The sequence below is a fragment of the Bufo bufo genome, chromosome 1, assembly GCF_905171765.1.
Source record: "Bufo bufo chromosome 1, aBufBuf1.1, whole genome shotgun sequence".
NCBI lineage: Eukaryota > Metazoa > Chordata > Amphibia > Anura > Bufonidae > Bufo > Bufo bufo.
This window is the reverse complement of record NC_053389.1, coordinates 135121837-135139724: the sequence shown is the minus strand read 5'-3', so window position 1 is coordinate 135139724 and position 17888 is coordinate 135121837. Positions and strand designations below refer to the sequence as shown.

At 42.4% G+C, this 17888-nt stretch overlaps 1 protein-coding gene across 1 annotated transcript; it reads left to right on the top strand.

The window, feature by feature from the left end:
• The first annotated feature begins 10252 nt into the window (after window positions 1–10252).
• LOC120998900 (transcription factor HES-5-like) lies at window positions 10253–15245 on the top strand. Its single transcript, XM_040429782.1, has 3 exons — window positions 10253–10352; window positions 10507–10687; window positions 14987–15245. The coding sequence occupies exons 1-3, from the start codon at window positions 10287–10289 to the stop codon at window positions 15211–15213; spliced, it is 474 nt and encodes a 157-aa protein (XP_040285716.1). The 5' UTR covers window positions 10253–10286; the 3' UTR covers window positions 15214–15245.
• The last annotated feature ends 2643 nt before the right edge of the window (window positions 15246–17888 follow it).

Sequence of the window (17888 nt, the reverse complement as noted above, 5' to 3'; positions counted from 1 at the left end):
AATGTGACCCTTCTCACAAGCTAAGCACAATTTAATAGTAAGTGACACATTCCATTTCTGGGAACTGTCCCTGATCCCTTTACAGGGGGACAAAGCGCAAAGTATTACCTCATCGTATTCTCTGCCGCACGATTTATCAACGGCCATTTGTCAGCTAACACAGAGCAAGAGTTAGAGCTTCATCATAAAGAAAGAAAATCAGCAACATTTCTAATATGCTTTGTTTCTTTGCTTGCTGTCAGTGAATGGAATCCTGCTGAGGGCTCATACAACTTCAGTTTGCAACAAGGTATTCACTTTTCCAGAAGCACATTTAACTAACAAATAGGGACATAATCAAGTTTTCATTTAAAAAAGTCTTCCGGAGAGGCAATTTTTTTTATTTTTTTTTATTTCTATTTCATTTTTATATTCTTTAAGCCAGAAACACTGATTAAAAATGTTTAACATTTCCTTTGCATGCATGGCCAGAAACCATCTCTCATTTCTCAGTTTTTGAAAACTTTTTTTTTCTTTTAACCAATGGATGTTCAGTATAAGGGCTCGTTCACATGAACGTGTGATGCCCGTTGCCATTTTGCGGACCGCTTTTGCGGATCCGCAATACACGGGCACCGTTCCGTGGCCATTCCGTGGCTATCACAGATGCGGCCCCATTCATATCAAAGGGTCCGCAAATCCGGAGATGCGGAACGGAAGAACAGAACGGAACACTACGGAAGCACTACGGATAGAACTTGCTCTATCTTTTTGTGGAGCGGAAGGAACGCGGACTGGCCTGCGATCCCCATGCGCCTGCCCCACAGATGGTGCCCGTGCATTGCAAACCGCAATTTGCGATCCACAGCAGGGGCACGGGCTTCACACGTTCATGTGAACGAGCCCTAAAACTGCTTTTTCAGCTTGTGGTTTTTTGGCACAGATCTGCACCAAAAAACATGCAAAAAACACATGGACACCCACAGAGCTGTTTCTTGATTCTTCCCATTCAATTCAATAGGAGATTTAGTGCGAATTCCGCCCCAAGATAGGGCTGGTGGCTTCTATTTTCCACGTGGAAAAAAGCAAGTGCTGCTTCCCATTGAAATTAATGGGAGGTTGTTTTGAGGTGTTTTTTGGAGCTGATTTGGAGGCTGAAAAGCTCCAAAATTTGCACCAAAAAAACGGTGGGAAGTGGCCTGTCACATGCAGGCGTATAACTGGAGAGGGTAAGCTAATAGGATACATGCCAGGGGGAGCGCCAACAACCCACTCTGCCACGGTGTTTAGATACAAAGCTATCGCGACAAAGCAACAAATCAGATTCCACCTTTCATTTTTCAGACCACCTTTTGAAAGTGAAAGCAGGAATCTGATTGGTCGCTACAGGCAACTAAGTCAGTTTTCCTTTACACAAGTTTTGATAAGTCTTTGCCCTGGTAAAGCCTAGCTAAAGCCATTGTATTATAGCCAAACATTAAAATGTATCACCTTTGCACAGGATAGATGACAAGTGTCTGGTTGGTGGGTGTCTGACCACTGGGACCACCTGATCACAATAATGGGGGTCCTGCCGTCCTCCCCATGGCAGTCAACAGCGTACACTGTAATTCCCTTCAGATTCTAAGCTACTACCTAAAATAGCTGAGTATAGTACTCCAGGAGTGGGCATACCAGAAGTGTGAGTGTAGTTGCTCAGGGGCCCAGTAGGTAGGGGCCCTCAGCTGTCTGTGTCCGCCCCTGCAATACTTGGCTATATTTGGCAATTGTATAGGCTTTGAATAGGCAGCAGTGCACATGCTCAAACACTGATCCATTCAGATGGGGGGACATGGGACCCCTGTTCTTGTGATTGGTGGAGGCTCCAGTGGGTTGACTCCACCATCACTTATTCTGTGGGTAGGTTATACATTTTGATTATTGGAAAACACCTTTGACATCCCCATTACGACCAAAACACCAGGACCCTCATCACCCACAGTTTTGACAATCCGAGCTTAGATTACCATTGAGCCTTAGGTGATCTTTCAGTAGATCTTCAGAGCCCGGGGGAGGGTAAGTAGTTTTTGAGGCCTTGTCCATAGTATGGACATTAAAATGTCGGTCTGATTTTTTTTATTTTTCAGCATTTTGCAATAGCAAATAATCACAACCAACTATTTCCCCAGTGGTGTGATGGAGTAGACAATGGTGAGTTGGGTATTTTTGGGATGGTGGGGGTGCATGTTTATTCAACATAGACTTTCTGAACTATAATATAATGAAATCATTTAGTATCTGGCTGACTTCATCACATTCCTGCATGAAAAGAGTCCCCAGCCGGACTGGGTGGTCCTGTATGTAATTCTCACAGGACTGGAATTCATCATTTAATCTCATTCATTTGCAGTCAGTGACTGGGAAACGTAATGGCCATTTAACACTCAACACTCTGGGAACAGTTAATTTATTGCAGCGGCCATTGTTCCTTCCATCTAGAATTCTCCCCCACTTCTAGATATTTCCTCTGTCTTAAAGATTAATTCAGAATGGTAATTTTAGGCTAAAATATAAGACTTTATAACTTCTTGCAATGGTAAAAAAGGGCACCTCAAAGGTAAAGACAAGTTGGGTTGACATTTGGCACCTTTGGCTGTAGTAATGTCACACGATTGTAAGATCTGTAGCAATGGGTTTGCAAATAGCACAATGTGACTTTACAGTCACATTCCTATAGTAATGAACTGTAATGAAAAGTTATGTAGACAGTCATGGAAGTGTTGGAAGCCAAAATTGCGCTGTCCTGGGCACTCGATGTGCTTCGTTTCTCTGAAATTCGATGACATTTTGTCTCACTTGACTGGACCTATACGTAGAATGCACTAGCTGGGAGCTGCGATGCCAGGCAGGTGTCAGCCCACAGGGGCAGCCGCTGCTCAGACATGCTTCTTGTCAGTGGTGTGGGAGTTTGAGTTTGCTCAATTTTCCCACACTGTTTTCTGTTGAAAGCATTCAGCCTGAGCACAATAGAAGTGTGCCGCACTCCATTCATTATCTGGGGGATCTGACCTCACTGGGTGTTAAGCTGTGATTCTGCTCTGTAGACCATCTGGAGGTTGGGTCCCTTATACATGGTTCTGATGATCTCACAGCAGAAGAATTTACATGAACAAATGGACTATACAAGGTTAAATCAAATTACATTTTTTTTACCATCCAGTAAAACTGTCATAAACTAGTGTGTGAGATGTAAACCGCTTAATTATTAGAAATATATTTAACTGTTGGGGGGTTGGGGGGTTTGGATGACTGATTGTATCATTCACCTAATGCCAGAATGAGGGTGCCTTGTGTGGTATTTAGACGCAGGGCTGGGGCCGCAACTGAATATATGTCCTAGTTATGGAAAAATTTGCCTGGTCAGGGGAGGAACAAGCTGTCTTGGTACCAAAGGCAGGAAAGACGTATGACGCCACTTGTTTCCCACCTTCACTTTTAAACTTTTGGAAGAAGAAGATACCCCTTAAAGTTATAACCTGATCCTCAGCTGTGTCATGTGACCAACCGACATAGGACAGGAAGTCAGTTACTCCTCTATTCATTCCTATGAGACTGACATTGAGACTCCCATAAGAATACATAGAGAAACTGTCTTCCTGTCCACACACAAGATTCTGTGTTATTTGGAGAGTCAGAGTGTTGGTCACATGACACAGCTGAGGACCAGAAGGGAGGAGATAACTCACAAATGCAGTCTCTGGTAAGAAAATTACCTTCACTAGAGTTTAGGCTACTTTAACATTCGCATTTTGGGCGGATCTGTCATGGATCTGCAAAAACGGATCCGTTACAATAATACAACTGCATGCATCCGTCATGAACAGATCAGTTTGTATTATCTGTAACATAGCCAAGACAGATCCGTCATAACCTCCATTGAAAGATCCGTTTTCTATTGTGCCAGATTGTGTCAGTGAAAACTGATCTGTCCCCATTGACTTACATTGTGTGCCAGGACGGATCCGTTTGGCTCAGTTTCGTCAAGCGGACAGCAAAACGCTGCAAGCAGCGTTTTGGTGTCTGCCTCCAGAGAGGAATGGAGACTGATCGGAGGCAAACTGATGCATTCTAAGCGGATCCTTTTCCATTCAGAATGCATTAGGGCAAAACTGATCGATTTTGGACCGCTTGTGAGAGCCCTGAACGGATCTCACAAACAGAAAGCCAAAACGTGAGTGTGAAAGTAGCCTTAGGTAGCTGTCACCAGAGTGCGCATGGTTTTTCAATGGTGAGAGGGGAAAATTCTGCTGCCAGACACCTCTGTCTGTGGCTTATCACCTGCGTAAATAAAGGAGGAGGTATGTCAGGGGCGTTGCTAGAGTCTCAATAATCTAGGGCCCAAGCCTTTATGCATATGTGCCAAATTCTTGAAGTAACCACGTCCCATACACACGTGCACTAGCAGTAAAACATATTTTACTTGCTGGTTAGAAACTACCAAACATACAGGAATGTGCAGCACTACATGCCTATTACATCCAGTGCCTCATAGGTGATATCTCTCTGATGTAGACGTTGTCTTTCCTCATCTTCTCCATTTGGCCCATGACAACTTCTTTCTGCCATGTCTTTTCTCTGCAGTTTGTCACACAGATATCTTAGGTTCCTCACTTTTTTTTATCATCCGCCCCACCCTGGTGCCCCAACCGTGTTTTCCTGCTGCTACCCCTAACGCTATGCCTGCTGTGCCTCCCAATGCTTCCAAATACTATACAGCAGAGATTATACCACCAGTACTAATAACAGCTCTCTGTAGTGGCCCTAGTATTAATAAGACCTCCCTGTATTTCCCCCAGTGGTATCAAGGCCACTTTATAGTACCCCCAGTAGTTACTGCATAATGCCCCCCTTTAGTGCCTCACTAGTTATAATACCCCCTATTGTGCCCCATGAGTTAAAATGCCCCCTATAGTGCCCCCAGTAAGTATAATGCTTCCTACAGTGCCCACCTGTGGCCTAAGTAGTAATAAGGCCTCTCTGTAGTGCCCCTAGTATTATAATACAACCATGTAGCATTCCCAGTAGTATTAAGGCCTCTATGTAGTGGCCCCAGCAGTTATATTATGTCCTATAGTACTCCCAATAGTTACTGTATAATGCCCCTATAGTGCTCCAGTAGTTAAAATGCCCCCGGTAGTGCCCCCAGTAAGTACAATGCTTCCTACAGTGCCTTAGAAGGTCAGGAAATGGATGCCTACACAGATGAAAAATGGCCATGAAAAACCTGACACTGTTTTTACCTGACATTTTTAACTGCTGTACCCCAAGTGGTAAGGGGCCCGTGACCTTTAATGCCATGAGGCCCAGATACAAAGCTATTAAGCTGAATAAGATAAAGGTAAAATCTGAACATACATTTCATTTAGAGTGCACATAGTTACATAGTTAAAACGGTTGAAAAAATACATAAGTCCATCAAGTTTAACCAAGGGATAGGTGGGGACGCAAATCTCAGATGGAAGTTAGACTCAGATTTCTACACATTTTTATAAACATTAATGTTGTTTACTTTTTAAGAATTCATCTAAACCCTTTTTGAAACTGTCCACTGTTCCTGCTGTGACCACATCCTGAGGAAGTCTATTCCACAGATTCACAGTTCTTACAGTAAAGAAGCTTTGACGCTTCTGGAGACTGAACTTTTTCTTCTCCAGTCGGAGGCAGTGCCCCCTTGTCTTTTGAGGGCATTTGACATGGAACAGTTTTTCACTGTATTTTTTGTATGGCCCATTTATATGTTTGTATAGGTTAATCATGTCCCCCCTTAGACGTCTCTTCTCAAGACTAAATAAATGTAATTCTTAATCTTTCTTCATAACTAAGACCCTCCATGCCCCTTATCAGTTTAGTCGCTCTCCTCTGTACTTTTCCCAGCTGCAGTGAGTCCTTTTTATGGACTGGTGCCGGCCAGAACTGAACTGCATATTCCAGATGAGGCCGCACCAGCGCTTTGTAAACTGGTAGTATTACATCTTGGTGGAAGTGAAGAGGTTCCAATTCTAAAAACCAATGGGGGCCCCAGCGATTAGATTCCACCAACCTAACATTTGTCAACCATCCTTATTGTACCTGTTTTATACTAGTCTGACACATACAAGCTCATGCACCACCATTAGGGCCCTTGCCAATTAGTTGCCTCGCCTCAATAGCCCCCAAAGAGGATAAAACCTAAAACTGCAAAATAAAAGTAAAAATAATGGGTGCTGAACCCCCCCCCCATCCCCCCTTCCTCCACTGAAACATCCTAAATAGATTTCAGTACCCTCTTAAGCAAATTAAACCTCTGAAATAACATATTTATATGTAAATGAAGTGATGTCATAGATTTAACCCAAGAGCATTGAAAGCTGGCATGAATGAATGGCAGGAGTCCAGGCCTTCAGTGATAATCTAATTAGGCAATTGTGTTCTTGCCTCCTTCTTGTATACAGCACGATTTATTACTCTCACCATCAATCAAGTCACATGCACCTCAGATATACATCACATTAATGAACAATATTAATAATTAGATTGTTGTACGGATGGGCACAAAATCTGTGATTATACTCTATACATAGCAGCCTATACCTTCTGACTGCAGGGGAGAACTGTGAGGAGTGGTAGTGGTGGCACAGATAGGGGTAGTAGTGGTTCATGATAGCTTTCTACACTCTTGCAATCCCTGGGACCCCAGGAGGAAGCAGGGCCAAACGTACATCGGGGTTGCGACGCTTCCCCTACACTGGGTCTGTACCTCACAATGCCTTTGTCTTTTTGATGATTACTCTATGTGCTATGTATTATATGTGCGTGATTTAGCATGCTAAACTATGGTATGCATATGGTATAATTGAATGGTCCCATACCATTGTTGAATTGTTCCAGTAATCGCATCACTCTCATTATCAACTTCCCACCAGGGATATTACCAATAGGTGGCTGGATATTATTGTGAGTCTGTGCGGTAATTTCTTGATTATTATTTATCTATTATTGATTAGGAGCATATTTCAATTATGGCCGGGTATCTTGGCATCATGCTGCTACAGGGGTTATGTGGTGGGGAGCTGTACTTGCAGTAGAGGTGGAAGGGCTTAGCATATTGTGAGTCCATGCTGCATTATATGTAATTATTTTATCTTATTATCTTCTATGATGTAATAAAGGATGTATTGGTATTTTATCTGTGGTGTTATACTTTTGGTCGGTCATATTTTGTTACCACACTGTGGGTTATACTTCTTTTGCTGTTGGTTGCTCCCTGGGCCGTGCAGTGAATGGAGAATACATCCTTTCTTCCCTTAGTGCACACCATGTGCCTTCTGGGGACTCCCGTCTGGTGGTAGTCGGGGTGCCCTTGATCGTGAACGATTGGCAGGGTGCAAGGAAGGAAGGAAGTAAGGAAGGTGCAGGGCCAGATAATGGCAGCGGTGCAATGGTGTGATACCGCAAAAGATAAAAATGAGATTTATTATGTAATTATGCATTTTCCTGTAAAAAGCAGTTAATAGTTAACAGGTCGTAGCCACGTTGTTAGGTGTGGCTGTTGTCACCCTACCCATAGGGAGTGTTTAGAGAATTGAGTGTGTAGAGACAGTGGATGTCTGTGCAGTGTAGTGTGTGCGGAGGCAGCAAAGCACAGCCCTGAAGAAAGCCAGCAAGCAAGAAAGCTTAAAACCAATGAAAGTGGAGAAATATACAAAGAAAACATTGAAAAGCAGTCCAGTGTTGTGGAGGTATAGACTCCATAGAAGACATTGTCCAGAAAGTGAAAGGCTTCCGGCCCTGGACAAACCTAAAGGCATAATCTAGCTATGTCCACTATACCACATCCCGCAAAGTAAATCTGTGGTGACAAGTATTGTGAGTACGGCAACCTGTAAAAAAGATGCAGAGCTTAGTTTGATGTTGGGGTCCATAGAGAAAATAAGAAGTGTTGCACCCCTATTTCTGGATGTTTATGCTAACTAGAGAAGTGTAGTGTGAGAAAAAGGTACTTTAACAAAACATCTTGGCCTGTTAACTTTGCTCTGCAGCCATGTAACCTGTGATAACTATGAAAATGACACTTTGTGTAACAACTGCCAGTCCATGCCTGCTGAGAACTGTAACTAATGTACCTGAACTTGACCCTTCCCATCACATCCCAGGGGAGAGTCAGAGTGAGTAACAACTACAACCACCATTCTTGCTACTATCACTCCCATCTGCTCCCCTGCTCTCTTCTCCTGGGCTCGCTGCACAAAGGTGGATGCTCTTTGGAGTATGCCTCGCACTGCGCAGGCAACATGCAGCTACTCACTCTCAGGTTGCTAGACCTACACTTCTCTGCTCCTCCAGCCTTCCTCCTTCTAAGTTGGGCACAATAAACTAAAGAGTGCTACCATTTTAAGCTCTTAGAATAACATTAGCCCAAATAGCAAATGTTAACCCCTTGCAGTGGTCCTCTGGGGCACTACACTTCCAACATAAATCGACCACTGGACATAGCCATAATAAAGTTTTATTATACTCTAAACATAAACACTACAACATGACCGACTACTGGAGATGACACAATACAATTCTATTATACTCTATACATAGAACACTACACCTCCCAACAGGACCTGATCACTGGACATAAAAGAAAAAAAGAGAGGGTGCGCTCCCTGGTGTGATACCACCTAGGTCACTGTATTAATCCCTGTCGGTCAATACACCTTACAGGATCATACTGTGCAGCCCACACACCTGTGGGAGAAGCACCTCCGCACCTTTATGCATGGCCATGCTAATAATACCTAAATAGAGGAACATTTGAACAAACAGGACGCAGAGTAAATCGCTGTACATCTACGGCTTTTCATTGACTGGACACAGATCACGCTCCAAGTCCCGCAAGATTTTGGGTAAGAGGACTATCGGAAGTAGGAGCGAGACGCCGGCAGTGCCCTGTGCCGCTCGCCTTCACCTTGTATCGCCTTCAACCTGCATGGCCTCAAAGAGGCTTACGGGACACAAACCAACAGGAAGGTAAGAAGGCTCCATCTGTAAAACCTTATATGAGGGGTAAAAACCAGCACAAATAATCCTACTACGTATACTCTGCCAAACGGTATTGTGGAGTGGTATATCATATGAGCAGGAGTGTAGCTGGACTAAATTGCACTGCACAGATTGGAACTTGCAGTTAATACAAGCACCGGAATAGTGTGCAGGAATTAGGAGCTGTAATATCAACTCCCATGGACACACATATTATTGGACATTGAAGTTCAGCCACTGCACAGTAATCCACATAGGTGCAGATACATACACACAGCAGTGTGTTGTGGATACAGGGACTCATCCCACCCAAGAATTCTGTTTGTGTGGATATATACAATAATTGATTTTATTTTGAATATTTTATTTGTATTTTATAAAGCATGCATATTGTGATTTTATATTGTACACGTGTAATTAGATTGTGATTTAATAAAATTTTATGCACTTCATCAAATACTGTGGTACAAGTGTTGTGTGCTCGCCCTAACCCTGGTTATATAAAAAAATAAATAGAGTGCGCTGCAGGGGATACTTCGAGGTAGGTGTTTGATTCTATAAAAAAAAAAAAAAACTTATTAAAATGTTTTTATGTGTTTTTATATTTACAATCACTGGACATGACATGATACAATTCTATTATACTCTATAGCAATAATTCTCAGTCTTTTGCCTGTCATTCCATTGACAGACGTTACTGTCAGCCCCTTACCAGCCTAAAAACAACTGATAAGTGGGGACAATAGATGCGTTCCCCAGATTACATACCGGTTAGAGACCTACTTATTACAATTCCATGTTGTCATATCACCGGCTAATAAGACAAAGGCTGCAGGTAATTATGGCAATTGTTGCACGGCTGCCTCAGCACAGTATCTCCTTCTGAGTTTCCCTCCAATGTCAGATATTTGATCCAGAGGAGGAAGCACGTGTCTTGAGGCCACACAAGCCTTTCCCAGAATCTAATGTATCATTACCAGCTCCGACCCATTGTCATCCCATACTCCACCTGCTGCTGAACAGAGGGTTGTTATCCTGAGGCAGTTCCCCAGTTAATTTAGCATCTAGTAATTGAAGCCCTTGGTATTGTTTGGGGGGTGGGGGCTGTGATTGGCTACTGAGTGTGGGAAACTTCACAGGGCTGAGGACTCACAGATTCAGCTGCTGATATGCACTTATAAATAGGGAACGGGCTCACATCTGTCACAAGCAGAGTTATCAGTAATCAAAGATATATCTGCCAGTACAGTGCATTAAGAATGGCGCCTGCCAGTGCTGCGGTGGAGTCCTGCACCAGTGGTCAAAAGTCCATAAGTTCCCTTCGGGTATGTATCTGGCTTATTTTCTGCAATGTAAGGCTTTCTGGAATTAACATTGTGCATACCGTTATAATATTGTGCATTGAAATTGTACTGTCCATAAGAGCTAGCAATCTATACAGGGGATACAGAAATTCATGTATTTTGTTTTAATTTTCAGCAATTGAGGAAACCCGTGGTGGAAAAGCAGAGACGGGACAGAATAAACAGCAGCATTAAACAACTCAGATTGCTGCTGGAGAAGGAATTTCAGAACAATCAGCCTCACTCCAAACTTGAGAAAGCGGACATACTAGAGATGACAGTCAACTATTTGAAGCAGCGCCACCTGCTGGTGAATAGTAAGTGCAACACACTGTAGTATTATCCTATAGGGGGAATTTATCACACTCTGAACTCAAGAATGTTCAACTTTTTGGGCTTGTTTGCAACATAAAATTTTAACATTTTGCATTTTTACACTGCACATTTTAGGTTTGAAAAGTGGGTAGGAAAGTGGGCATGGTTAGCCCACTACCACTTTTTAAAATGTATTCCAGTAAAGGGGTGCTGTAGAAAGTGGAGTAACATCTCAAGACAGATGTGTTAGGGGGGAATTTATCATGAGAATACCATTTGAAGTCAGTTTTTCTTAAAAGGGTTGTCTGGTTTCGGGAGGAAACTGGACAACCCTTGGGATCTGCCTGCAATAAAGAATCGGTAAGTACTTACCCTAACATCCCGCGTTGTCACTTCGGTTCTCCTTACTGAACTCTATTTAGCCAGCTGCAGAGGTGACGTCACATTGACAACACGTGACCACTGCAGCCAATAACTACCTCGTCAGTTGCACTGCTGAGACCAGTGGTTGGCTGCATCGGACATGTGTTGTCAACAAGACGTCACCATCTGCAGCCAGTTAAGGACATCCTGGCCGGGAGAACCGCAGTGGTGGTGTGGGATCTGTCAGCTAAGTACTTACTAGCACTTCATTGCAGGCGAATCCCGAAGGTTGTCCGGTTTCAGGAGTCTACGTTGGCTCCACATTTTTCAAATATCATACGTTGTTTCACAAACTTGGCGCATCTTTAAACCAAACAAATTTGTCTAGAAATTAAACTCCAGGTTTTTTTAACCCCTAAGTGTCCAGCCTGTTTTGGGTCTTAGTGACCAAGCAGTTTTTTTCATTGTTGTGTTCCAAGAGCTATAACGTTTTTATTAGTTAGCTATATGGGGGCTTTTTTTTTTGTGGGACAGGTTATAGTTTTTAATGGCACTATTTTGGGTTACACAAAACTTACTGATTAACTTTTATTAATCAGTATTATACTGTCAGTGCTATACTGACAGTCACTAGCAGGCTGCACCAGAGAGGCACATCCTGCTAGGAATACACTGCAGGCAGCCCCGGGGCTTCTATTAGGTCCCTAGGCTGACATGCGAAAACATCTGCACACCGCAATCTAATTTGCAGGGTGCCGATAGATGCAGCAGTCAGTATTGGCCGCAGTATCTAAGGGTTTAAACGGCCCAGATTGGCACTTGGGCCTTTAGAGCAGAAGGTCAGCTCTCATGGGAGACCACTGTCATAAAAAGGCAGCCCAGCCTAAGGCCCCTTAGAGACTGCCGTGAAACAAGTTAATAATAGGTCCAGGTAAACTCCACCTCATACGTTGTATATTGAAGCTAATCCTACAGTCACATGTGTCTAATACAGCAATGACAGAATATAATAGGTCCTAGACTATCTCATATTACAGATTATCTAATGTTGGATTAAAGGAATTTACTGTACACTGTTCTCATAGTTATTAAAAAAATGGTTTAGGAAAGGTTCACATCGGAGTTTACATTCTGTCATCCTTATAGAGATGGATTTGGGTGTCCATGTAGATGGTAGATTAAATAACAGCATACAATGTCAATCAGCTGCTTCTAGGGCCACCAGGATATTGTCATGCATTAAACGAGGCATGGACTCGCGGGGCAGGGATGTAATACTACCAGTTTACAAAGCGTTGGCGCCGCCTCATCTGGAATATGCAGTTCAGTTCTGGGCACCAGTCCATAGAAAGGATGCCCTGGAGCTGGAAAAAGTACAGAGGAGAGTGACTAAACTGATATGGGGCATGGAGGGTCTTAGTTATGAAGAAAGATTAAAAGAATTACATGTATTTAGTCTTGAGAAGAGACATCTAAGGGGGGGGACATGATTAACCTACGCAAATATATAAATCGGCCATACAAAAAATACTGTGAAAAACTGTTCCATGTCAAATGCCCTCAAAAGATAAGGGGGCACTGCCTCCGACTGGAGAAGACAATGTTCAGTCACCAGAAGCGTCAAAGCTTCTTTACTGTAAGAACTGTGAATCTGTGGAAAAGACTTCCTCGGGACGTGGTCACAGCAGGAACAGTGGACAGTTTTAAAAAGGGTTTAGATGAATTCTTAAAAGTAAATGACATTAATGTTTATGAAAATGTGTAGAAATCTGAGTCTAACTTCTATCTGGGATTTGCATCCCAATCTATACCTTGGTTGAACTTGATGGACTTATATCTTTTTTCAACCATATTAACTATGTAACTATGTAACTATTCTCGCATAGAAAATGCCAGGTCAGACATTGTCAGTGCCCGACAGATCCCAATCACCATAATCTTAGATATGACTACTGCCATTCTGCCAGACAAAATACAGTGGTCCCTCAAGTTACAATATTAATTGGTTCCAGGACGACCATTATATGTTGAAACCATTGTAAGTTGAGTAATCGGTTCCAAGGCCCCAAAATGTCATCCAAGATAAGAGAAAATGAAGATTTAAAGAAAAATAAGCAGATAACTAAGACAGATAAAACAAGTCCTTACATATAACAGTCAGGAATGGCTGCTAACTAGCAACTAATACAGCTATTATATCGGAGAAGTGGCCTTGATTGGTTGGATCTGAGTCAGAGGCATTGTATGTTGAGTCTAGTTTCAACTTACGATGGGTCAGAAAAGACCATTGTATGTTGAAAATATTGTACAGTATCTTGAGGCCATTATATCTTGAGGGATCACTGTATAGCTACATGCAGCGGTATTTTATCCTTTATTTTTTCCAGATTCTGTGATGGAGGCTCCTGCCAAAACCTCCTCTACAGATGTGCCAAAAATAATGGCTACTGATGCTTCCTGAAACAAACTGATACATAGTGACAAATTTACGTTTCGCACCCTAATTATTGTCACAGCTAAGAGAAACGTTGTGGATGAATTAAAACTTCAATACTTTATTAAACTTACACTAAAAAATAGGGAAGAAAAAAAATAAAAAAATTGTGTGAATCCCTCAATGAACACATACACAGAAACATGTACTTGGTCACTAAACGACCATAAGACACAATCCAAACCCACCACTAAGGTATGGCTTCACGTATCTGGTGGGAGGACATAGGTTGTATTCAATAGTGACCAGCTATCTGTACATGTAAAACGCTATATGAAAGATGGTACCCTGTAGCTGATATATTTCCTGTGAAATTTGCTGTAGCACAATCTATTAACAGGATGATGTCACGCTATACTACCGCCGATAGTCCCCTGCATTGCATGTATGAGTGTGCTGACACTCAGCGCAGGATCGCGGTTTGGAGAGGGGCGAGTTGTGAGGGCGGGCGTGCACAGAGTTTTTGACACGCCTTCCGTCCTCCCACCCGCCCAATGCCGCTAGATCCGCCTCACAGGGGAGGGATGTTTTTTCCTATTTAAACCTCAAAGATCGGCGGCCGTATTACGGCCACCCTAGCGCCGATACCGTCGCCTCACCACCCGAGGCGTACAGCGTTATGTGTTTGTCTGTTTTGTACTATACCCATCTCCTGATGAACCCTTTGTTGGCGAAACGTAGAGGTTATGATAGGGTTTGGAGTACAGACTCAGCGCATCCTAATGTTCCTTTGAGAGGGCAGATAGCCGTTCAGTATGTCAGTTTAGACTATCCAATGTTGTACATAGGGGCGATATAGGGACTAGCAACATATCAGTGGGGGTGTTAATAAATGGTTACCCACATAGGGCGTCCAGGTCCCTTCCCTATAGCTGAGAATAGTCTAGCTGTACATAGAGATGGTAAATTTACATTACTTATAGCGTGACATCATCCTGTTAATAGATTGCTCTACAGCAAATTTCACCGGAAATATATCAGCTACAGGGTACCATCTTTCATATAGCGTTTTGCATGTACATAACGCTGGTCACTATTGAATACAACCTATGTCCTCCCACCAGACACGTGAAGCCATACCTTAGTGGTGGTTTTAGTTTGTGTCTTATGGTCGTTTAGTGACCAAGTACGTGTTTGTGTGTATGTGTTCATTGAGGGATTCACACAAATTTTTTCTTTTTTTTTTCTCCCCTATTTTTTAGTGTATGTTTAATAAAGTATTGAAGTTTTAATTCATCCACTACTGATGCTTCCAGTTTTATCTGATATCAGTGGCATACGGTCTCCTCTGCTGTAGACACACAGGGATGTCACCTGGAAGCACCAAGGTAATTTTAATGAAACCTAATGATACCCTTCTATAGGTTATTATAGCAGTCTATGTTCTGTATCTATGTGAATATAAATTTTACTGATAGTTTATGTTGTTTTTCTTCTTACATAGGAACATCAACCCCTGCAAAAAGTCCTTTCCAAGACTATAGTCAAGGCTACAACCGGTGTCTGGAGGAGACCTTACAATACCTATCATATTCTGAGAAAATGGGCCACGCCAACCAAAATGTCATTCAATATTTCAACAGAGGCCACACAGCGTGCAGAAAAGCACCTGCTACATCACCACCCATCTCAGAGAAGTCACCCAAACATGTCATCTGGAGACCATGGTAAATGACTGTGATGCGTGAGTCTTCAGAGCTGCAGATTCTGCTGCACAATTCACCCTCTGTCAGCTGTGGACTTAGTGACTTTACCCAAACCAGGGAACTAACCTGGTCATGTGACCATGTGTCCTTCCCTTAGTAAAAAAAAAAAAGTTAGCTTTTTTGCCAGTTTAACTTTAGTTGCTTCATGTTGAAGTGGTCAATAGTATTCCCAGGAAATGTCTAAAGCACTTATTGTCTATATTGTACATAGGAATATCAAGTAAAGACTAATAAACTACATTAAGAAAACTGATTATTATGAGTAACATAAGATTATTGTATTTTTAGGTAGTGAAATCCATTGATCTTGTAATAAAAGTTAACGATAATAAATATAAGTATTTGCTGTTTACCTTTGCCTATTAAAATCATTGGTCCAGGACAATATTCAAAGATCTTCTGGTTGCCCTTGGAGACAGACAGCAGTGTAGCTCCTCCCTGCTGTCATACATGTGACTTAGCTTTAATGTCATCTGATCTAAGATATTCTGTAAGATCCTTTAAATTTTTACATTAAAGGCATATTGTAGGATTTTTATATTCTCAGAATAAGCCATCAGTATCAGCTCGTCAGAAGTCCACCTGTGTTGATTAGCAGTTTCAGAGTAGCTTCTGCACTGAATTGAATGGCAGCAGAGATGCGGTTACAAGCTCTGTCCTTGACAATCTGATATTGAGATCCTATCCTGAGGATAAGCCATCAATATTAAAATCCTGGAATATCCCTTTAAACTGGATTTATAAAGTCCATACTATGGTGTACATAACATGCAGACCAGAAGACTTCTACGGGCCCCAGGTGGAGGTGGCCAGGTGGTGAACATCACTTTGGATGTGCTAGTCTAAATTTTTTTGCAGTATGTTTGGAGGGTAGCTGCCTCCTTTATATTAAGCACTCCCATGCCCATCTGTCCAGGGCTTCTAAGCAGAGTATAAATATAGCTGGTTCCTACACCACCCTAAACATTGTACAGTCGTGGCCAAAAGTTTTGAGAATTACATAAATATTGGAAATTGGAAAAGTTGCTGCTTAAGTTTTTATAATAGCAATTTGCATATACTCCAGAATGTTATGAAGGGTGATCAGATGAATGCATAGTCCTTCTTTGCCATGAAAATATACTTAATCTCAAAAAAACTTTCCACTGCATTTCATTGCTGTCATTAAAGGACCTGCTGAGATCATTTCAGTAATCATCTTGTTAACTCAGGTGAGAATGTTGACGAGCACAAGGCTGGAGATCATTATGTCAGGCTGATTTGGTTAAAATGGCAGACTTGACATGTTAAAAGTAGGGTGATGCTTGAAATCATTGTTCTTCCATTGTTAACCATGGTGACCTGCAAAGAAACGCGTGCAGCCATCATTGCGTTACATAAAAATGGCTTCACAGGCAAGGATATTGTGGCTACTAAGATTGCAGCTCAATCAACAATTTATAGGATCATCAAGAACTTCAAGGAAAGAGGTTCAATTCTTGTTAAGAAGGCTTCAGGGCATCCAAGAAAGTCCAGCAAGCGCCAGGATCATCTCCTAAAGAGTATTCAGCTGCGGGATCGGAGTTCCACCAGTGCAGAGCTTGCTCAGGAATGGCAGCAGGCAGGTGTGAGCGCATCTGCACGCACAGTGAGGCGAATACTTTTGGAAGATGGCCTGGTGTCAAGAAGGGCAGCAAAGAAGCCACTTCTCTCCAAAAAAAACATCAGGGACAGATTGATCTTCTGCAGAAAGTATGGTGAATGGACTGCTGAGGACTGGGGCAAAGTCATATTCTCCGATGAAGCCTCTTTCCGATTGTTTGGGGCATCTGGAAAAAGGCTTGTCCGGAGAAGAAAAGTTGAGCGCTACCATCAGTCCTGTGTCATGCCAACAGTAAAGCATCCTGAGACCATTCATGTGTGGGGTTGCTTCTCATCCAAGGGAGTGGGCTCACTCACAATTTTGCCCAAAAACACAGCCATGAATAAAGAATGGTACCAAAACACCCTCCAACAGCAACTTCTTCCAACAATCCAAAAACAGTTTGGTGAAGAACAATGCATTTTCCAGCACGATGGAGCACCGTGCCATAAGGCAAAAGTGATAACTAAGTGGCTCGGGGACCAAAACGTTGACATTTTGGGTCCATGGCCTGGAAACTCCCCAGATCTTAATCCCATTGAGAACTTGTGGTCAATCCTCAAGAGGCAGGTGGACAAACAAAAACCCACTAATTATGACAAACTCCAAGAAGTGATTATGAAAGAATGGGTTGCTATCAGTCAGGAATTGGCCCAGAAGTTGATTGAGAGAAGGCCCAGTCGAATTGCAGAGGTCCTGAAAAAGAAGGGCCAACACTGCAAATACTAACTCTTTGCTTAAATGTCATGTAATTGTCGACAAAAGCCTTTGAAACGTATGAAGTGCGTGTAATTATATTTCACTACTTCACAGAAACAACTGAAACAAAGATCTAAAAGCAGTTTAGCAGCAAACTTTGTGAAAACTAATATTTGTGTCATTCTCAAAACTTTTGGCCACGACTGTAGGCTTAGGTTAGGAATAGGAAAGCCAGTTCTGTTATTGTTAGGTACCCATCTGCAGAAGACACCTTGATGTTGGCAGATGGGCCCAACACATGTTTGATCAAAAATGTGCGC